At 36.3% G+C, this 18,572-nt stretch overlaps 1 protein-coding gene across 1 annotated transcript in view; it reads right to left on the reverse strand.

Moving 5' to 3' along the window:
• LOC121734909 (visual system homeobox 2-like) overlaps positions 1-18,572 on the reverse strand; it is a 105,058-nt gene that overhangs the window by 59,931 nt on the left and 26,555 nt on the right. The window contains exon 2 of the mRNA XM_042125539.1: positions 12,002-12,055. Within this exon, the coding sequence (XP_041981473.1) occupies positions 12,002-12,055 (54 nt within the window). The remainder of the gene's footprint in view (positions 1-12,001; positions 12,056-18,572) is intronic.

Raw genomic sequence — 18,572 nt, forward strand, 5'->3', positions numbered from 1 at the left:
CGACGTCGAAATGTCGCTAATAGGCCCAAACAGCGGCCGCCGCGGGCGAGTCGCGCGGCTGCGAATACACAGGACCCCGCCGAATTGTTACTACTCTAATGTCTTTTAGTTTTATAAGGCTTGAAGTTATATTCAGTATACACATAGCTCCGTAGCTGTTGTAATGTGGGTATTATTCAGTTTGAGCTATAAGTGTGTATTATAAAGTTACAGGATAAACTGACTTAGTATAAATTCATGTTGTTAGTCGATTTCTAGACTTTAAAAGTTTTGTTAAGATTTTTATAGTGATAAGTGATAACTTAAGTCATTCAACCATCATTAGTTGATAATAAATATTATTTGGAAATACTTTGACCAATGACCATTAAAAATTTTATAATCTTGTATAAGTACCTACTGTTCTAAGCACTGGATTTTGTATCGTTTGTCTACTTTGAAATTAAATTAGTGTTAATTGCTTGATTTGCACCGTTCACTGATTCCTGAAAATTATGTATAATAAAATACAAGAGACATTAATCATTGCTGCCTAATGAAAACTTGCCATGTTCTTTACATGGCAAAACTTAATCTCGCAACAATTATTAGATTTCTCTCATGCGAGTACTTAATCGGGACATCTAGATCGAGGTAACTGTATTCTCTTTGTACCCGTAACCTCTTCGTTCTACTTTACCACACAATCGACAATGGGGACTATCCAAACCGGAAAACAAACAGCGATGGGAAACTCCGGCGGCGGGGGCATTGTCGGTGGCCAGCCGCCCGGAAAAATATAATGGTCGAGTAATAACATTATAGCTTTCCCCGGGGGGGCAGAGGGCGGGGGGACAGCCGGGGGAGAGGGGGGGAGGGGTAAGACGGTGCCGAGGGGGGCGGCGCCGCGCACACATGCACACTCCACCGCCTCACAGTTACTTTAACGTGGAGGTTTTGTTTTGTGTTGTTCGATAATATGAGGGGTGTGTGAGTGATCAAAAGTAGGATCGGTAACGTCGTCAAAACTAAAAAAAATAAAACTTCAATAATCTTGTTGCACTGATGACATTGTCGTGGTAAAGGTAAAGGTTGCAAACATCCAAGGGAATGCACAGATTCATTAACAAATTTGATAACTTCGAGTTATATTCTCTATGTGTAAACGACGAGTCACGAGACCAAGTATTTGGAATGCATGATCTCTATAAATTGAGTGGGTTTTAGTAGAATAGACACACAAGAGGCACAATGGCAATATACAATATTAATTACGTTAATTTAAACATTTTATTTAAATTCATAATCTTTACTGCTTAAAGTATAAATCTACACCAACTGCTGTTTACCAGACCAATAACCAAACTATGCAGAGTCAATAAGTCGCCGGCTCATTACAAACGTAGACATCACGGAACTAATGGCGTGAGAATCTCGCAAATGAGCTGGCACTTACACTATTATAATTGCTAATGTCATACCCGAGTCCTCGCAAACGTTCTGCGGCCCTCACCGCCTCTATCACCAGGGAGGAAGGTTCATTTTGCGGTGATACAGCTGCGGGGGCGCTGGGATCGCTAATTCATTATTCGATCAGCGCGGAGGGTGGGGTAGGGTGGGGGTGGCTCCTTATCGTAAAATTTGGCGCTAAGTGAATAACGATTGTGGACTTGGAGACGATATACATTTGCATTTTATGTTACAATTTGGCGTTGTATTCATATTGATATTATAAATGCGAAAATCGTCCTTTTTTACATTAGAATAAAGTTAGACAGCTTTGAGTCTAGGGAACAATATAGGACAGTTTTGTAACGGATAACTTTACGGTTCTCGCGGGATAAACGTATGTTTGTGTGAGCAAAGTTGCTGGAAAAATCTTTTGGTTTTGTAGATGCGAACGGTTATAAAGATGTATTTAGCTTGTAACTACATTTTAAACAAATGTGTTATCATACCCTCTAGCAAATAAAAATATATAAATAGCTTTTAACATACGTTGTCTTGTTGTCTTTGCCCGGCACACTGGCAAAGTCACGTGACAGGTAAATACAGAGCTGACTTTGACTACTTAAATAGTTAATATCTTTACTAATATTCTTCTCAGATTGTTAATCGTTTAGTAATAATGAAGTCAGCCCTGCGTCAGGCGTCAACAGGGTACGGGTACTCTACTCGACTAACGACGCGGCTGTAAAAATACCGTTTTAATTTGTTACCCGTAATTGCCGCTGTCAAGATGTTCATTTTCAGTCGCGATTTCTCTCTTTTGACGTCGTAGTATGCCGTAATAATGTTTATAGTTTATAGGTTTTTGTTGGTAACTTTGTTATTTTTAATTTTACAAAGTGTGTCTGGCCGCCTTTTATCTCGATTAAACTATGACTTTAAAGGGCTTGAAGATACTTAGGGGCTGTTTTACCACTTCCTGATAAGTAACGGATAGGATATCCAGCACTTAACTTGACAGAAGAGTACGGAGAATCTGTCAAAAAAGTTGTGGATAGCCTATCCGGCACTTTATCAGGAAGTGGTGAAACAGACCCAATATAATATAATATTGAATTTCAAGGTTGTGTCTCGTCCTATAATAATATCCTATATCATGAACCTCTTCCACGTTGGCCCTTGATGGAGCAATACAATAGATTTAATGAGGTGTTGCGATGTAGACGTAAGGATAATGGTACATGGTCTTCAAAATCACGGTTTTCTATCGTGAAGAGGTATTTATATTTTTGTGCATAGTGTATGTGAATTAGTCGTTGTCCAATCGTGGTGGTCCAGCATGACCCAACTTGGAGGGGCCTACACATCTCTGTATGAGAACTAGTCACGTGGTGGGATGTAACGGAACCGTGGCGCTAATTGCGTCACCCGAGCTGTTTGCCCGTCGTATAATTACCGCGTTGTGTATCAACATACTACAACGAATTCGCGGCTATTTTGTCCCTCACAGGACCTTATGTTCACCACATAAGAGCCACTCTCGTGAGTCGTAGAAAGCCGAGGTAAAATAAATCTGAACAGACTTTGCCCAAATTGAAGTAGCACGTGTAGTGTTACACTAATTTGTGCGATTGTGAAGTTTCGCTATATTATGACAGTGTGGACCAATGAGTTTCTAAAATACTAGAGTAGCAATGTCTTACAAAAGATTCTCAGAAATGCGTAACCACTTTTTTGTTCAAAAGACAATGTCAAGTCATATATTCGTTATGTCATTATGTATATGAGATATGCCTGCAGGCATCTTCGAAGTGGCAACGCGTTGCTACCGTAAACTTCCAATCTAGTTACGTTAGTAACATAGAATATCATTGGTGTGGACAGTTGGATGCACTTGTCGCGTTAGGAATTTCGGTTACTTCGTTTCTATTTCCCAACTTCGTGAGTCTTTTTTTGAAATGCTGCTGATGCTGCTTTCGAATAATTAGCTGTTCATTGCAGATTTTTTTTATGATATCAACTTTCTTAACTTTTTTTTCTCTTTTCTCCGCACGTAATTTTAAATTTAGTTCAGCGGCTTACATATTGTGAAGAGGCAATAGACGTAGACTTTCGCCATTTTTAATATTAGTATGGTTAATGGTTATTGAGTATTATTGGATGTTAAAATTATTGTAGTTTTAGAAAACGGCTAAAAATTATTGTAGTAGAGTCTCACTTATCTATATCTTTAAACGAGCAATTCTTGTATATATATAAATATATAATTGGAATCTCGGAATCGGCTCCAACGATTTTTATAGGTTTCGGGGGCGATAAATCGATCTAGCTAGGAATAATTTTTGGAAAATGTCATTTTATTTGTGTTTTATCGAATACCGAGCAAAGCTCGGTCAAATAGCTAGTTTTCTATATTATACGAGTATTTCTGACTGCGAAGTATTGAAGTATTTATTGTTTGTAGTGGCAATTATTCATCATAATATAATGTAGATATATGGACTGTCTAGCGATTAAGTTAAAGGAGATACAACAGGCTAGTGATTGCAGAGTACAGAGGGACGGGCCATAGATAGACATAAGTTCAGACAGCGAAATACTAGTTCTAGGGTTTTTTATAATATATTTTAGATATGAAACCTTAAAATACCTTAATAAACTGTTACTTTTTACACCGAAATTAGTATGAAATAACGTATGGCGCCAATGCTCTCCATCTGGGTTTTGTTTACTTAGCATCACACCCTCTTTCCTAAGGTCGTAATCGTCGAGTGTTGTCGACGGACTGATCATGATGATACATTACAATGTAGTGTAGTGCCGAGCGACCGACGTACGCCCCACAATGACAACAAAAGACCAGCGCGTCCCCACGCTTTGTGCGAAGATTACGGATGTATTTGTATATGTAAGACATATTTTTGTTTGCACATTTTTCAGCTGAAATATTAAAATATATTTTTTCTTTTGTAAATTTATTGAAAATGGTAAAAATATAATGAATAAAAAATCTCAAACTAGTCGCAGGAGTGTCGTCGAGGAGGAATATCTATAGACGCTCCAGCGCTACGTTCCGTCAGTCTAGCGGTAAAAATGAGTCTTGTCTATGGAATTCTTTGTCTGTGCGCCTGTTTGTCTGTCTGTCGGGGGTCTGGTGTAGTGTTTGCTCGGTTTCGGCCGGCGTCAGCGTCGAGCTACTTCGGTGCCTCTCGATCGGTTCCTCGCGTTTACTCAGAAATCGTCACCCCCGTGTGTAAATACTCTAATCACGGTTGGCTGCGTCCGGCTGCGGGATGCGGCGGTAATCCGGCCAATTTTGCAATTCTCGATCGTTTGATGCGTCCTTGACGGCGCATCGTACTCGAGTAGTCGTTTGTTAATCATTTCAATTTGCATTATCGATTAATAATGAGTAGCTCCTAATATGCTTTATTTTACAAGTTTAGAATTTATGGAAGAAGTTTGAATAGTGTACGACGCGCCGCGCTGTCGCCCGGGGCGTGCGGCTGCATTGATTTTCACAGTTTGTGAGAGGGTTATTCGATGAAAATAATTCTTAAATTAATACTATCTATAAAAAATAATGTGCTTATTAGGCTACGAAAATATACTTAACAAAATCGAAGGAGCCACTACGCTCTTGCGATTTTTGTTTGAGCGATGTAGCTTGATCATTCTGATAGGGTAAAAGTTATATCGCAGTGCACGCATTAGACTCAACTTAAAACTCGACTCGTGTTCTGATCGCTTTGACTGACAGTCAATCTGTGGGTCAAAACATACAGGTTAAACTAAAACGAAAAAGACGACTATTTAAAAATCTAAGTGTTCAACACTTTTATATCATCTTACTAACTTTACTAGAGAGCTACAGTATGAAATAAACTTTTTGAAAAAAGTAACATAATACTGGACAGTAACATCGAATACTTAATTAGTAATTTCACTGTCAAGTTTATGAGATTACTTTTTTATAAAACCAATAATAATGTTCAAACACTTAATTAATTAAACAATGGTTGAAACTGAAAAACAGCAGTGTATCACACAATCCACACTATCCATGCGAAACTACTCCCAAATGAACATTCAGCTTAAACGAAAGCCATTTTAAACGAAAAGTCTAATAATAATTAAAGCGAAGTAAGAGTGAGGAGATACGAAATAAAATGTGATACTCGACGCCACTTAGCACGGATATCCACCGCCGGAGGACTCTCAGCTCTAGCAGCTGGGAATAGGGTAGTTATTCCCGTGGCAGGTGTGACAGCCGGGCCGCGTCAGAATGACAGTGTTTGTCGACAGTAGCGAGTCAATCTGACACTGGACGCGGCGGCGCGTCAGTCGTATCGGGTTCCGTACACATGTTAGTTTACAGGTTGCCTGAACCAATAGACTCTTATTAACTCGTTCTGTCTGTTATTAGTCTGAGCGGTCGCGCGGTGTCTGTGAGACCGCAATGTTTTTGTCATTACTTAAAAAAATATTGAGGACTGTTCTTTCTTCTTTTGTTTAAATTTCGGGGCGATCAAGTATCTTTCTATAGAACTACGATGTTCGTTATTAATCATGTTAAAACCGTTTATTCGATTTTATGGTCTGAAAGACTGTGCGTGACTAGTTGACTACTAGTCGTAAAATTCCTATGCATACAATGAACGAAGCCTTTTAAATTGAAAAAAAAGTAAAAAAATATGCTTTTTTTTCTAATTATTTTTTTTTTACAAAAAAATTATACATATTATAGCATTGTCATTGGCTCTTAATACGTATGCAAAGTTTCTAATTACATAGACTACTGGAGATAGGTAAAAATCGTTCTCAAAGATTTATTTACATACATACACCCCAAGCCCCAAGCCCCAAGCTAATAAAAGCATGTTAATATTTTTTATCAAAATGGTCACAGGTCTTTTTCTTTATTTTTACCAACATATAGCTCAATATAATATTATGGTCGCCACAATTGAAGAAGGTGTTGGCACGAGAAAGAGGTGCAGTGTGGCCATTATGCTGATCCAGATGGTCAGACAAATAAACAGATAAGTCTTAATAACAGAGCTGTTTTGGGTTTTAAAATGTAAGTCAAGAGTTGACAGACAGATATGTATAATTCACGTTTTTTAAAGTATATTTGCTCAAGTATTTTATTCATATTTTAGACTAGCTGTTGCCCGCGACTTCGATCGCGTGGACTTTAGTTTATAAAGTTGTTACTTTCGTGAGACTCAAAGTATCTCCATACGAAAATGCATCAAAATCGATTGAATAGTTTACGCGGAAATCATAAAAGTAATTTTGTGCAGTAACCGTACATTTTTCCGGGACAAAAATTAATGTATCCTATGTTCTTTTCCGGGTCTCAAAGTATCTCTATACCAAACAGCAAAATCGATCTAGTTGTTTACGCGTGATGTCTTGACCAAGGGACTAAATAATAATATAAAGATACCCTCAATCTCCGTTTTAACATTCGCATTCATATCAGGAACTGTATATAAACGTTTCTGTGATAAAATAATAGATTTAGGGCCTGTTTCACCATTTTCTGATAAAGCTATTCACAATATTCATAACTTTTTTGACAGATTCTCCATACTTGATCTGTCAAGTTAATTGGTGGATAGCCTTATCAGTATAGTGGTGAAACAGGCCCTTAGGCCTTGTTTCACCACTTCCTGATAAAGTACCTACTATCCACTATCCACAACTTTTTTGACAGATTCTCAATACATCTATCTAGTTAAGTGGTGGATAGCCTATCAGGCACTTACCAGGAAGTGATAAAACAGGCCCTATCGATATCAAAGTATCTCCAGAAATTATTATCTAAATAAATACAGCGATCTATATAGATATAATAATTTTTTGTATGAAAAAGAGGGGCCTGACTTTTTAACCGACTTCCAAAAAAGGAGGGTTTTATGTTCGGCTGTGGATATATTTTTTTAATGTATGTTCAACGATAACTCCGCCGTTTGTGGACCGATTTTCAAAATTTTTGCATTTATATATCTTCTTTTTGTGTAACTATGTTAAGTAGTATGAAAATATTATAACATAACAAAAATAAAATATTAACGCTACTTCTGCTCCAAATTAAAATATATTTGAAGTCAAATGTAGACCGTTTTAAAATCTTATGCGAACCGAACAGCCCTGGTTGTGCACTAATTATTAATATTAAATTATTACTCGGCAGCTGCGGCAGCTGTAATGTCCGTGAAATTATGTAAAAGGCTTTAAAAGGAGCAAAAACGATACAATATGTTCTGCTGTAAGTAAAAAAAACACAAATCACTCGAAAAATATTTTATTGTTATTTAACTTTTATTTTGCTTACCACTAAAATTCCGAGAAAAACTCTGTTTCCTAATTGTTTATCTTTATATTTTATTGCGGAACATATAAAAAAAAACTTTTGGACTAAAAAATTGAGTACGGTACGTAAATGTAAGACAGAAAATATTATATACTTAATAACTATAAATTTCATTGCTTAAAGTATATTATAAGAGAATATGTTGTTTAAATTTTATTATAATTTAATCGGCAGCCATTTTCAACAACACATGGTAATGAATAACATTTTTTGTATGATGAAAGATGGATAGATGGAATAAATAAAAATATTATTATTGTATACTCAATATAATAATTTAAATTCGAATGTCTGCGAGATTTTCTCCGTCCGAGTTTCTTAGGCCGGTTTTTCTCCTCGGGTTATTGTAACTGTATAGGTATTAGGCAGGACAGTTTCTGAAGCAATCATTTCTTAGGGGGGCGACTAACCCAAAATTGTCGATTTTATAATTCATTTTTATACTTGAAAATAAGCCCCGAATTGTTCCATTTTCTAAACATAGATACTACATTATATTTCCAAGAATTTGATCTGATCGAAAACACGATATCATAAAATTTTCTCGGTACAAAAAATCACAAAGATGCATCTAATTTTCACGAATTTTTCATACATAACCGTGTATTACACTAAGTTAATATCTTAACACATTGTATAAAATTCTTCCATTGAGACATTGACTTGCCGGATTTTTAAAATGTTGTATATTTATCGAGTTATTAAGAAAAAACTAACATGGCGATTCCACGTCGTCCTTTTTCACCTGGCATATGAAAGACGGGCGTGAGTATGAAGAGAGAAGGAGGATGTTTTATTTTTTGGATTATTTGCCCTATTTATAATAGTAAAGAAATGAATCCTATTAAAATTAATATAATAATTTCTTGTAAACTCTTTACTGTTGCTACGACGCACTACGCCGTAGGCTGTCTCGTAGACAGTCTACGCGGCCTTGGTTAGACTATTTAAAAAATTTAAGATTTGTATAATTGTGCTGTTATTCTTGTTAATTTACACAATAATTAAATACGTTATTTTTAACAACAATAAATTAAAATACTTTACTTTTAAAAATACTTTTGTGTATAAATTTACACAATATTTAAGCAAAATAGGTATCTTATCATTGACAAATAGCCACTATTTACTGTTTAATTAGACAAGTAAAATAAATTATAGCTTTAATTTTCATTTATTTAAATTAAGTATTACTGTTTTAAAGAGCAGTACAATGCAATCTGTGTCTGAAATATATATTTAGTGTTTGTGATTAAAAGTAGGAAAAACTAATTAAGGTGTAAAGCGATTTTTATTTCGTTTACTTTATTCTTTAAATTGAAAGTCTTTGGAAATAGCTACCAGCATAAGATTTAGTGGTTTATTTTTATTACCTTTAAAGCACAATATTCTAGTTTTAATATGCTAATGTTCTTATTATTCTAAGATTTATTTTTCCTTTGTAGATTTTCTTATTAATTGTTCTTTCTTAAACGTCATGAAGTACTTATCATTTAAGTTGTGTGTTTTCCAAATAAAATTAAATTTTATAGTTTTTTTGCAGCAAATGAAAGATATATAAAATTCCTTTAGATGACATCTTAAAAATCAAGTAGTTATTTATCTACGAAGATAACGTCAGATGAAAGTCCTACGGACAAGATTTTAAACTACAATTTTTCCAGCAAAATAATGTCGAATTTCGGGCATTATAAATTGTGATATTTACATAATTATATGTACTCGTATGTGCTCGAGATTCCAACATGGCGGCCGCAAATCTTTGTTTACGGAGACCAATTACGGCGCTCCACTCCGCGCGCATTGTTCTCCACACCCTAATTTTCGCATTAAAAATGGCGCCTAAACAACGGCAGCGACCGGTTGCTTTGTTTCAGCCGCGGCCATCGCGGGCCAGAGCAATTGCAAATGGCGGCAGGTGGGCCTAGGGCCATGGCCCGCGTCGATATAATTTGCCTTAAACGCGATATTTTCTAACCTCGCGTCCCACCTAGGCTCTGCCTCAACGGAGAGAGTGGCACGTCGGCGGGCGGGCGGGGGAAACGCGTCCTTGCGCGGAGGGGCGAGGGTCGAGTATCCCGTCGCCGGCCGATCGGCTTATGATTTTTGATATCGGCCGGCCGAGCCTGCGCGCTGACGATTGACGTTCGCCGGATTCATTACCGAGACAAAGGCGGCTGCGCGCGGGGGGAACGGGGGGGGGGTGAGGTTGCCCCCCCGGGCTCCCCCCCGCTCGCCCCCGGCCACTTACCTAAATCAGGAGCGCGTATTGTTCGGTATTAGTTTCTAGTTAATGGGGAGGGCGCTAAAGAGCGGCGGTTAATTGACAAAAATAACTCCCCGAGTCTCCCCCCCCCCCCACACCTCCCGACACTCCCCGCACCGGCAGACAGCCGCTAAGCAGACGATTGAATATTGTTTATGTTGGAACGATACAAAATTGAATTATTGAAAATTTATGTTCTAGAGTAATATTGATATTATAATATTATTTGTTATTGGTTTATTTCTCACATTTTTGTTTAGAATAATAGCCATTAATTATTTATCCTGTAGTTTTACACATTTTAGGGTCAGCGACTTAAGAAAGTGCGTATTTGTGATTAAAACATCAACAAACAACTAAAGTATAACATAACTTTTAAGTTGAGCCTTATTATGTCTTTCTGTGAAGCGCCTAGGCTTTTTGCTTAAAAAATTTCCGTCATTGGCTTTGCATGTGCGCATTTACATCATAAATTATTATTATTATATCCAGTTTTTTTTTATTTATTTATTTAATATTAGAAAACCAACAGCTTACAATTTTACTTAAATAGCTAAAAAATAGAAAAAACAAGAAGCCAATGATAGGTATTCACCATTAATAGCAAGGAAGTGACTACAACAACAAGTAAACGTGATTTTTTAACACTTACAAACAAAAATCTGTGTAATTTAAAAGATAAATAATGATATAAACCAAAATGTTCAAGGAAGTTAAGGTCGAATTACAAAGAAAATGATGCTTAAGTTCTATAAGATTTACATTTATTTTAATTATTTAACCTTACACAGTAGGCCCAGACAATCAATTTCATTGTTAATCAATTTAAATATAAAACTGGCTAAAATATACAAAAAAAAATCAGAAATGTACCGGCGATTACACAAACTTTGAATATGGAATTTCTTACAAAGGGCAAGGTACTTAATTTTAAGAATTATAATATATTTTAAGTCTGTAGCATAGGTATCGGATAAATCGCCTTTGTATATTCTCGATCCGTTAATAATTATTATTCCTTTACCTCCAGAGTTCGGTCAGTGTTAGCTATGGCATTCGAACAGGAAGTTATTTGATACTCGTGAAGGTATACAACTTTTCACATTCGAGACAAAGTGGTTTGGAAAGTAGTGGGAGAGTCGTGCTTCGGCACGAATGGGCCGGCTCGAACGGAGAAATACCACGGGCTCACAGAAAACCAGCGTGAAACAGCGCTTGTGCCGCCGAGTGAGTGAGTTTACCGGAGGCCCAATCCCCTACCCTATTCCCTTCCCTACCCTCCCCTATTCCCTTCCCTTCCCTACCCTCCCCTAGTACCCTATTCCCTCTTTAAAGGCCGGCAACGCACCTGCAGCTCTTCTGATGCTGCGAGTGTCCATGGGCGACGGAAGTTGCTTTCCATCAGGTAACCCGTTTGCTCATTTGCCCCCTTATTTCATTAAAAAAAAACAGCTGTTTTGGCCACCAAAATGTGTATCAAACTTTTAATATTATATCTTCTTGAGTGTACTGTGAGCGTTATGTACTACAAGTAACAAGCAAAAGTACTAAAATATAACACACTATCAACTAATTATTAATTAGATTTTTTATTACACATTTATTTATTTTCACAGTGTTTGTATTAATATATAAAAACTGGATACTTTATCATTACCTTCGTTGTATAGACAAGCAAATTTACTTATCAGTCATCACTTAGATACCGTACATTTTTAGCGATATTTTTTTTTCTGGGATTCAAAGCAATATAATACTTACCAAATTTCATAAATGTTAGCAGCAAGAGGTCACACACTTTCAACTTTAAAATATTAGTATGGACATTTTGATGCAACATGAAACTTACACACTAAGCAAGGAGCTTGGTGCCCAAAATGTTTGTCAAACTGTTTGTCCATCATGTGCTATTATATAGTACTCACCGCTAAGGTGTGGCTGCGCGGAGGGGCTGTAGGGGGACTTGATCTGCGGGAACCCTGCAACAAAACCCCCCAGTCAGTAACAGAACACCTCCAGGAATTACATTAAGCGCCGAGCTGATTGCCTCCGAGAATCCTGATTGCCCTTTGAGTCATCAAAAGGACTTTTAATTATTATCTTGTTAGTCTGGTATATTCCCTTAAGAACTTCAAGTTGTCTACTTCCATAAAATACTCCTAATTATAAAATAACTCTGTTGCGCCAAAACTCATTTATCGCACGGGAACCGTACATTTTTCCGGGATAAAAAGTATCATATGTCCTTTCCCGGGACTCAAAGTATCTATATACCAAATTTCAGCAAAATCGGTTCATGGAAGTATGGATGAGAATGTGTTGTAATTTACAATACTCATTTATCTTATAACTTTAAACGAGCAATTCTTGTATATATATATATATATATATATATATATATATATATATATATATATATATATATGGGGGCGATAAATCGATCTAGCTAGGAATCATTTTTAGAAAATGTCATTTTCATCGAATACTGAGCAAAGCTCGGTCAAATAGCTAGTTTATACTAAGGCTATTTGTTAGGTAAATACCTACAGTACTAAAAATGTAATCAAGAGGGACTATGGCGAGTAATCAACTAGATTTAGTCACTATTCACTAGAAACAGATTTGAAAAATAATAACTGCCATACAATCATAATATCTTCATTTTTAAAAGCTTATAACTAGTTATTTTTAGATTGTTTATATTTCTTGTCTTTTCTTTAAAAATACCTACAGCCAACTATTATTAACAATAACTAAAATTACTATTTAACAAAGACTTAATAATAAGTTTTCCTTAAAAGAATTTTGGACCACATCTATTTCTTAACTGTCAATTCTACAACATCTATTTTTTTATCTATAAGCTTTGGACCTAGACTTCAATTAATTCGCAAGTAGTAAAAAAACGGTAATGAAATATCGGGGGCGGTATCGTGTTACAAGTCGGTCCGACACAATGGCGATTTTTTGTCGGACGACTTCCGCGGTGTCCGAATTGTTCGCTAGTGGGCTTTATCACCCGTGTAATGGGATTACGTCCTTTCCTGGGAACTATTAAGTATTAGTTGATGATCGATTACTTGAGGACTCGATGATATCAAGTGTACAAGTAAAGTAACGGACAGAAATTTTTTGTCGGGTATTTAACAAAACTTTCGTAAGATATCAAAAGATAAAAATATACATTAATCGCCTAACAACATATTTTTAACCCGACGAGGTTAAAGTGCATGGAATTGTTTAAAAATGTAATAACATTAATTCTAATACTAAATGGCTTTTCATTATGCATATTTCAACCATTTTAAGAGCATATTTACTCAAGTGTCACATATTGTGAAACGTTCGTTGTGCATACAACCAGAGTAGACAGAGTACTTATTTCTAATTATATCCATTGTGAATTGTGATACAACCAAAATATGTATGGACTAGTAACAATTTGGGTATTCTTGTAAACCATTTCGGGCTACATGCCTAACGTCTAATGTAAGTAATTTTTTTTTGCTTTCTATAGTGAGCTTGTTGTCGACAATGTCGCGCGAGAGCTAATGATGTCGTCGAGTGTCGGCGAGAGACGGTGAGAGGTGGCGAGAGGGTTTTGTTGTCGATACTCGATAAGTCGATAACTCGACACCGCTTCGAGCTCGACACTTAAACACTACAGCCTACAGCCTGTAGGCAGTCTGGCCGTGTCATACAAATGTTATAAAACAACACGTATAAGGCTGATAAAATCATAAAAATAATTAAATAAGGTTATGTATTCTGGGTTACTTTTTATGTTATCTTTCTCATTCGTACTTGTAAAGTATAGTTGCAATTAAATCCGAAAAAAACCCTAAATAATTTCATGCCATTTCTTTCAAAAACAAAGAACTAGAGGATAATATTTAATCCAAGGTTTTTACTTAGGACCTAAGATCCAGATCTGAGCTAAATACAAGGATGGATAAACTAAATTAATGTTTCAATTCTCTTTTTTTTTTGCTTTTTTCAACTTCAACTGCTATCCAGCGACTTTAATCGAATCGAATCAAATCGAATGAAGATAGAAGGTAATAAGAAACAGTATTTCTACAATAATGATTCAAATTCAAATGTCTTTATTCCTTCCTTCCTCCTTCATCTTTTCAGCTCCGCAACTTTATTTTAAACTTTTATAAAATATATACCTCGTTGTTGTAACTTGCATGGCTATCTTTACAGTGGGACAGAATACGCCCAGGCAAAGAAGGTGAAGACATGGCAATAGGTAAGTGATGACGTGAGGAGCTACCAAACGTCACGTCATACCGTCACGTCACGCCGTCACGTCGTGGCCGCATTGTCATTCTCGTCACGTACGCACTCGTGTTATCGCACGCGCGCCGAAGTGTCATCACTGCTCCTCCGCCCTCTCGTGATATAATTTGTCAAAAGGAGGTATAATTTATAATAGTTATATAATATATCATAATATTATATAATAGGTATTATGATGTTTTACTACATGCACAAAATAATAAATGCCTGCTTCTTGAAATGTCTTTAAAACCGAAAACTCTTTTACTTAATATAATATGGCGATGATAATAAAGAGTCTATAAAATCATACGCAAAACTTTGAAAAGCTGATCAATTATATATTATGCGTGATGACTGATGAGTGATGTGGGAACAAACATAGGTGGACTTAATTCAACTACGAATTTATACTAAGTAGATTATCACATTGGTAAAACATATAAATCTGACTGGTGTATGTATTCACCCTAAACTATATAAACATATTATTATAATGTAGAGTTTAAATTATTTACATTTTATCATAATACTTTAAATCGCTTTCGTTTTTATACGAGATGTCATTTTCGCTAAACGCCGCAACAAGATTACGTCATTAAGTTAACCCTTGTAAACACATCATGTTAGCCCCGGCCTCCCCCACCCCTCACGCATTTACAGGGCCCTTTTGATAGTCTACGTGTAAATTTTTACCTTAAAATGTCACACACTCTAACCCCCTTCCTAGTAATATTTATGCTGATGAGTTGAGCAATGTGCTGTCTTTTATTTATTTATTTTATAAATTTTAAGACATTTGAATCAAACTATTTTTATTGCCCGTCGACTTGTAAGCACAAATTACTACATTTTAAACATATCATATAAACAGACTAAAGATATTTTGTGTATTTTTAAATATGCTAAATCTCTATAGTCTATTGTATAAACATAATCCGAGGCTAATAAAAACAGAATGGTGTGATTTGAACGGTGATAAATTTGTAGTATCGGCTTTTGAGTATGCTAGTCGGCTATAAATATAACATAACAATGTTTGCAGTGAAAAATGAGTTAAAATATGGAATTGTGTCCCAAAATTAACCTCAGATGAGATTATACATCACTTATGGAGCAGTTGATCTGCAATTATCGTACAATACGGCGTTGCGACCCTCGGGGAATGCAAGAAGGCAATAAATTAATATCCAATCGGCAAGGGGCCGTTAATTGGAAATGCTCCTGTCGCGACTAATCCTGCGGAATGCCCGGCATTTGCGGCCCCCGCGCGCACCCTAGGGTTATTCGGATGGCCAGTGCTTGTGACCTCTGTGGTCTCAGCATGTAGTGGATATCAGGGGTCTGTATCGCTGGTCATGATAAGTGGTCTTAAGCTCTGGGAGCTCTAAGCTGCGGCTACTAGCCAAACCTGCAGTACCCCAACTCTACTATAATTGCAATGCAAAGTTAAAGCAGCTGCATTAATTGTTTGATGCAGTCCCTTTTTCTATCGAGTATGAACATCATATAATACGCCAAAATAACGTCCAACGACAATCGGAAAGGGCCAATCCAATCGTGTTTGGCATTGGTTTGACAATCATGAGAATATCATTATATTATCTTAGGAAAAGGACTGAATCAAGCAAGAAACTAAGTAGCATTAAAGTTGTTTTAAAATAGTAGAATCTGGGTACTTGGCGTGGACCAACCGAAAAGCTCAGAATCAGTGGTAATAACCAGTATCGTATACCCCCAGTCTCAACCAACAACAGAGACCTCTGAGGTCACAAACACTGGTTATCATCACCAGTATCACAGACCTTTCATATCCACCAGCAGTACTCGCCTCAGGGGTCACAAACACTGGTTAACCCAATTGTCTCTGACTTTGGCAAATTAGGGTCTGGCGAGGAGACAGTAATGCCGGCAGCTATTTCATTACTCCTGGCCAGTAATCCGCGAACAAAGCGCCCTCCTCGCGGCGCCGCGCTTCGTGCCGACACGAACGCTCATTGCCTATTATTTCATTAATACCATATTATAAGTAAGCCGCTAATATTAATCGACATGTGGATTGATTAAATAGCTTTATGTACTTAATTTAATATGTTAAGCCCCAATTTCACCAACGACTGTTAAAGTTAACGCTCGGATTAGTATCAAGTTATCTCTTTTGTTTTTCTTATGAATGAAACAGAAAACATGAAATTTTAACAAGCTGCTAACACTAACAGACGTTGGTGAAATTGGGGCTAAAACTACTATTAAAACCTTGTTAGGTAACTATATTTATGCCATGTAATTTTTACTTTAAGCAACTTTAATAGTTTAATGAAGATTTAAGCTCCACATATTTCCATCAAAATATTTATTAAATTAAGTTTAAGTAATCATTAAAAAGGTTTCTTAATATTGCCGTTTCTTGAGCCGACTTGCGCAGCTTGTCTTTATGATTGCCAATCTTATAATAAAGATATTATTATGAGAATAAAGACATGATGACATGACTACTTACCATATTGAACTGTTAAATTCTTGACGTTCATAAGGAAACACATTTTTTATTAAACTTTAAGAAATTAAGCTGGTTTCAGACTACGCTGTAATAATATAATAGCATGTAGTATATATAGCTCATAGCACAAGAATATCGCGCACCATACATTGCTATGGACACGTTCACACTCTACTGTACTATATATTATTGGCTTGCTATACACTATGTACGGTGCGCGATATTCCTGTGCTATATGGACCAACTACACCAATCAAACATACAATGCCTTACGCATTCAATATAATAATGCTTTTAGAGCACTGTTGCGGCTGCCGCGTTCTCAGCGATGTTTGCTTTTGCGGATGTAGATGGTTTTAAAGCTATACTCCGCAAAAGGACTGCATCGCTATTGGCCAGGGTCCGCGGCAGCAGCCACAGTGTGTGAGAGAGATAGTCGTCAGCGGGGATTGTCCTCTGATCGACTTTATGATAAATAGGACTAAATCTCTTTTTAGAATGGAATACTAACATAGCGATACGTTTAATTTCATCTGAATTAAGCATATTTTATTTTATTTATATTTAAGCGTAGTCTAGAACCAGCTTTAATGTGTAAACAGTTGATCAGAGCTTGCACAAGTTTTATGTAACGACCGGTAACACTCTGTGAACACTTCCCCAAATTAAGAAAGCAAAAAAGTTAACACAACATAATTTCAACACTTTTTTCATCCCCCAAGCCGAATGACAAGTTAAAATATCAAAATGTGCAGTATCAGGTTTCTGAGAAGCGGCCGCGGCGCCTACAACAACACAATTAGTGCACCACGACCTGTCAAAATAAGCCCCCTTCCCTCCTACTTTGCCGCTCTCCCCGGAACCCGCAACAGCTGGCACTGGATTGCCACTTGCCAGGATTAAGATTGACACAAAAAAGTTGTATTGAGCAATTTTGACAGCAAAACAAGAAAGAAGAGGCATAGAATTTATTACATACCAATTCTATTCGCATTTTATATTATGAAGTTCTTTGCCTCGATTTGTATGCTGCATATAGCCAGAGTAATTGTACCTAAGTACTTGAAATTTTTGTAACAGAAAATAATGTAATAATTAATAAAATAATAATAAATAAATAAAAAATGTTTTATTTCTGAGTAAATTTGAATCAAATTTTTTCAGAATGTCTACCTGATGCCTACCACCGGTTCGGGAACTACCCCGGCGAGAAGAACCGGCGTAAGAAACTCGCACGGGTTCCACTTTTTACCAAAAAAGTGAGAGAAAAATTATTCTTTTAAAATAAAGTTTACAATTTTGTAACTTAATATTATATACAATGTCAACATACATAATTGAAGGTCATAATATAATAATGTACTCGTAGAAGTAGCCTTGCAAGAAGCCATCCTACTCCCAAGATGTGCCATCTTCTATGAAATCATTGACCTTATAATAAGCTTTGGCACACAAACGCTCTTTGACTACTTTTTTAAATTTATTAATGGAAAGATTTTGAACGTTTTCTGGGATTTTATTGTAAATGCGTATACATTGACCTTTAAAAGATTTACTGACTTTACTAAGTCTGATCACTGGCATGTCCAGCTTGTGCTTATTTCTAGTATTTCTACAGTGAATGTCACTTTTAACTTTAAATTTATTTATATTTTTTCTAACATATATTACATTATCCAAAATGTATTGAGAAGCAACAGTTAGAATACCAA

This window comes from Aricia agestis, chromosome 16 (genome assembly GCF_905147365.1).
Source record: "Aricia agestis chromosome 16, ilAriAges1.1, whole genome shotgun sequence".
Lineage (NCBI taxonomy): Eukaryota > Metazoa > Arthropoda > Insecta > Lepidoptera > Lycaenidae > Aricia > Aricia agestis.